The following is a 5,014-nucleotide window of genomic DNA, read 5'->3' on the forward strand; positions in this document are numbered from 1 at the left end:
TTCTGGGAGTTTTAAGAGGTACTGAGTTTTGTCAAATAGTCTGCCTGGTTTTTATTGGTCAGGCTCAATTGATTTCTGGACTCTGGAGTGTTATTCAGACTTGAATCTCTGCATAAACTTAGTCCACAAAGGTCCAGTGAAGGGCTGGGAATGAAACCATGTTATTCTCTAACCAGACGACGACCAGTCTGATGATGCAGGAAGAGAGACAGGCAGACTGCTCGGATCCCACACGTCCTCCTCTCAGGTGGATGTCCGGGGATCACCCAGCCCAAGACCACCCACCCTGGACGGTTCGTCCTCCTCCAGCTATGACTTGGCCCGTCCATTCTCTGTGTCTCCGTGCTCCATGGACCGACAGTCAGCAGACCACGTTCTTCACAAGCAGCTTCTTTCCCCACACTTTCAAAAAGAAAGCCTTATGGCTTTTCCCACAGCCCTGTATGCAGCTAAAGTTGCCCTGATGTCAGCCACTCATAGCTCTGTGGGAGCAGGCTGTGGTGACACTGGTTTACCCAGTGACCAGTCAGAGAGTCACAGCTGGAGTCGAGGACCAGCTCAACACAGCAGAGATCGCCTTTCAGGTTAAGGAACAGCTGCTGAAACATAACATTGGCCAGCGTGTGTTTGGTCACTATGTGCTGGGCCTGTCACAGGGATCAGTCAGTGAGATCTTAGCCAGACCAAAACCCTGGAGGAAGCTGACGGTGAAAGGAAAAGAGCCTTTTATCAAAATGAAGCAGTTCCTCTCTGACGAGCAGAACATTCTGGCACTTAGGACCATCCAGGTCCGACAGAGAGGTAAGTGGAACCAAACTCCTCCACTCCTATTGGACAGTCACAGCTGTCAGTCACACACATTGTCCAATGGCCATGTTTTATTGTGTTTTCTGTAAATAGAACCATGAGGTCCAGGACTGAACCCTTAACCTAGCCATCACTTTTACAACTTATAGCAATAGCTATAAGATAGTATTTCAAGGCTAATTTTTATCATTTGCTAATACGTAGAGATAGTATTTGCAAGCTAGCTTTACCTAAGGATGGCTCAATCTGATACTCAGGAGGGGTGTTGGTCTGAGATTGGTCAAAATTTTAGGATTAGAGATTGAAAAAAAACTACACTATCGCCTCGGAAACCGTAGTTCACAGCTAGGTGGAGGAAATATGAAGGTATCTACATCGTAAGGCTAACCACGAAAAGTCTTTCAGAAATGTAATTCCGCTCTGACGTCTGGGAACTACACAATCTTGAGTTCATAAAAAAGGAGTTATGTTAAGCTTACAGCAAAAAGTTTGTCGCAAAAAACCCTGCCCATTTTTTATAATGTGGCATTTTATACAGAACTAGCGTCTTCAGGGCGCAATAAGATTTTGGTGCGCGAGAGGTGGCACGGTCGACACGTGACAGGACTACACCAATAGAGTAGCAGCTTTTGGTAAACAGAAAAGCAAGATGGCTGCCTGTGGAGTTGCCGAAGAAAAGGAAAACTCACAAAAACGAGTAAAATAACGAAATCTTCAGGATATAACAGTGCTATATGCAAATAGCCTCTGTGAAGCACGGAAAAAATCAGGATTTCACACTCGCACGGTGGAATACATACAAGAAGTGTCTGCAACGGTGGCTCGGATTGAGGGGTGTCGATACGTAGCTGAAAACTACAAACACTGCCTGGATTTGTAGTTTGAAAGCATTCCCGAGAATGCTGCCTTCCATCCCACGTGCTACCGGAGGTTTATTGACAAGAGTGCGATTGCAAAAGTGAAAAGGCGTCTCGAGCATGAGAGAGAGGAGAGGATACGGAAGACCACAAATTTACCTATGAAATAAAATGTATATTATTATTATTATTATCATACCATGCAGCTTATATTTTTTCACAGGGACGGGCAACGCATCATTGACATTGCCGAGGTGTCATCAGCTCTCGGAACCAGTGTGTGTTCAGCCTTGATTGGCATACATACATTCAAGTACATACATATAAGTGCCTTTTGTGGTAAATGCAAAAGAAAGACATTTTCTGTAGCACGTGAGAAACCTTAAGAGTACCTCAAGGCTTTTAAAAATCTGCGTGGTAACTTTAACTGGGACCACTCAACATTTGCACTACTTCGCAAATATGTATGCCACCTGTATGATCGGCCAGCTGCTGAAAATGTGAATGAGGCTAGGTACAAGATTTTCTGTATGGCATCATCAGCCTTGCCAGAATTGTCTATTCCCCCTACAAGTGATGTCCTCCATCAGCACTGCAAAAGGGCAATTTATCAGGCTGCAGTCATGAGGTACTGCATCAAACAAAATATAGGCGCTCCATCACCTGCTGGATACAGTTGGCACCTAGAAGATGAAAACCTACATGTCACATGGATGACAAGAAATCCGGTCCCTGGCAGTATTTTGCATGCCATACAGTGCAGCTGCAAGGAGAGTGACTGTGAGTCAGGTAGGTGTTCCTGTGTAGGTGTTGCAACTGTCCAAACACAAGAAATCGAGGAGAAGGATGACAACTGCCCTGACACTAACAGCGAAGACTAACATGTCATGTGTAGCCTATTGCCTCAGAGTTGTATTGCAGTGGTTGCGTTGTTAACATTACCATTCATTTTCTCATACTGTTTTGTATTGTTTTATATATTGTATATATGTTTTAATAAAGATCGTTTTTTTATGGTTGATCAGTGTTGTATTTAGTTAGGAGTGAATAAATGAACAAATGAATAATGTTGGCGTTCGCCGTTCCTCAACCTTTCAGGGACACAGTCAATGCAGACAATATTAATGATAAATCACTACAAAGGTGAAATGAGCAAAACAACTTTAATTGTTCAACAGTGCATTTACAGAGATCTCTGGTTTCGTTGACAAGTCACCGCGAACAGATTGTCTCCCTCTCTAGATGTCAATACTCACAAGCAGTTGTATGTGTGATGTCGACAAAGCAGAAGGACGAATGAATGCCCTCACTGTGTTCAGTGTCTCATACTCTCCTTTCTCAGGCTGCCCCCTCGGTGAGCTTATCTGTTACCAGATTAGGAATTGGAATATAAAGCACTGTTTAGAATCCATTTGGCCCACTTTAGAAGACTTTTGGGAGAATTCCTCTGTATCGGTAACGTTAAGTAAAACCACGGAAGTAGCCATGTTGCCGGAGTGTTGACGTCAATCAGCTACTCGATTAGTCTAGCACGATCACGTGTCAAACCGTGCCACTGCTCGCAAACTAAAATCTTATTACGCCCTGAAGAAACTAGTTCGGCATAAAATGCCTCGCCATAAAAAATGGGCAGGAACTTTTTGCAGTAAGTTTTTACGTAACTCGTTCTTTGTAATGAAGTTAAGATCGTGTGGTTCGCAGACATCGGAGCGAGATGAAACGATAACAGGGTTCACCTTATGGCCTAATTGGATTGGTATTGGTATTGGCAGATACTCCAAGTTGCATTATAATATCTATCCTGCCATTCCTAGCTTTAAGCCTAGCTTATTTAAGTTAACTCCTTTTCTAATATTAAGTTTTTAGTTGACTTTTAGCTATTCGTTTTATTTATATTTTGGTTAATGTTTCCTATACTGGTTATTTCTAGCTGACGCTAAAGTAATACCAGATCTGCAGTTTTTTTCCAGCTTTATTTTGATGCAATATTCATGGCTCACTTTTAGCTTGTTAGGACAGCTATGGTTTAGTTACCCATGTTAGCATTTTTTGAAGCCTAACACCTTATTTCTGTTTGACCACGACCGTTATGAAGTGTTCCCCTAATGTAATGAGTAAAGTTAATGACTTAATAATAGAACAGTTTCATCATAAAAATATGTTTCCATTATCTTTTAGATTTTAATAAAAACACTGGTTCTTCATCATTAACACACTCACTTTTATTGTAGTACACCTCCCTACTGTTTTGGAAAATTAAGTCTTTGTTAAAAATAAATTCTTATATTTCTACAAAAGGAACCACCAGGTTGTAAATATAAAAGACTAATTTTTACCCTCATGCACTGTGAGCCTGTTTTATAATCTGAGTTTACCAAAGTACTTTGTGAGGACCGTGGTTCAGTGCCCCTAATGACCGTGGTTGTTTTCACAGAGAAGTGTGTCCAACCACTGTATGTTTAAACCTCTTTACCACTTCCTCTGCAATGTTCCTGTATACTTCCTGTATACTGCAACCTCAGACAGCACAAACTCAAAGGCAGCCATTAAAAAAGCAAAGCCTTGGAAGTGCTCTCTGTTCAACCATCCCACTCACACCCCTCTTCTTTCTCCCCCTCCTCCTCCTCTGTATCTCTCCCTGTTACAATCTGTGGCAGGGAGCATCACTCCACGCATCCGAACTCCTGAAACTGGGTCAGACAATGCCATCAGGAATATCCTGGAGCAGACCAAGAAGGAGATTCAGTCCCAGAGAGGAGGTGAGGAAAAGCTACCAGTCATACAGTGAATATAAATACGTCACACACAAAATCTATTTTAATTTAACTCTGTAAGAAGAGAACATGACAAAAATATAGGTTGTTACATACATCTACCACAACTAGTGCCCCACTCTGGAGCCAGGCCCGGGGTTGGGGCTCGCAGGCGAGCACCTGGTGGCCGGGTCCTTGCTCACGGGACTCGGCCGGGCTCAGCCCGAACAAGCGACGTGAGTCCGCTTTCCAGTGGGCCCACCACCCACAGGAAGGCCCACAAGGGGCCGGTGCCTTGTGATTTGGGTGGCGGTTGTGGGCGGAGACCACGACGGCCCAATCCCTGGACAACCACTCTAGATATGGGGACATGGAATGTCACCTCGCTGGGGGGAAAGGAGCCTGAGCTCGTGCAGGAGGTTGAGAGATACCGACTAGATATAGTCGGGCTCACCTCCACGCACAGTTTGGACTCTGGGACCCAACTCCTTGAGAGAGGCTGGACCCTTTTCTACTCTGGAGTTGCCCGCGGTGAGAGACGGCGTGCTGGCGTAGGCTTACTTATAGCCCCCCAGCTTGCCAGTCGTGTGTTGGAGT

General features: G+C 44.1%; 1 protein-coding gene across 1 annotated transcript in view; it reads left to right on the forward strand.

Moving 5' to 3' along the window:
• LOC103397035 (homeobox protein cut-like 2) overlaps window positions 1–5,014 on the forward strand; it is a 39,292-nt gene that overhangs the window by 26,557 nt on the left and 7,721 nt on the right. The window contains exons 12-14 of the mRNA XM_025052930.1: window positions 177–484; window positions 585–801; window positions 4,322–4,423. Coding sequence (XP_024908698.1) covers window positions 177–484; window positions 585–801; window positions 4,322–4,423 — 627 coding nt within the window. The remainder of the gene's footprint in view (window positions 1–176; window positions 485–584; window positions 802–4,321; window positions 4,424–5,014) is intronic.

Source organism: Cynoglossus semilaevis, chromosome W (genome assembly GCF_000523025.1).
Source record: "Cynoglossus semilaevis isolate Cse_v1.0 chromosome W, Cse_v1.0, whole genome shotgun sequence".
NCBI lineage: Eukaryota > Metazoa > Chordata > Actinopteri > Pleuronectiformes > Cynoglossidae > Cynoglossus > Cynoglossus semilaevis.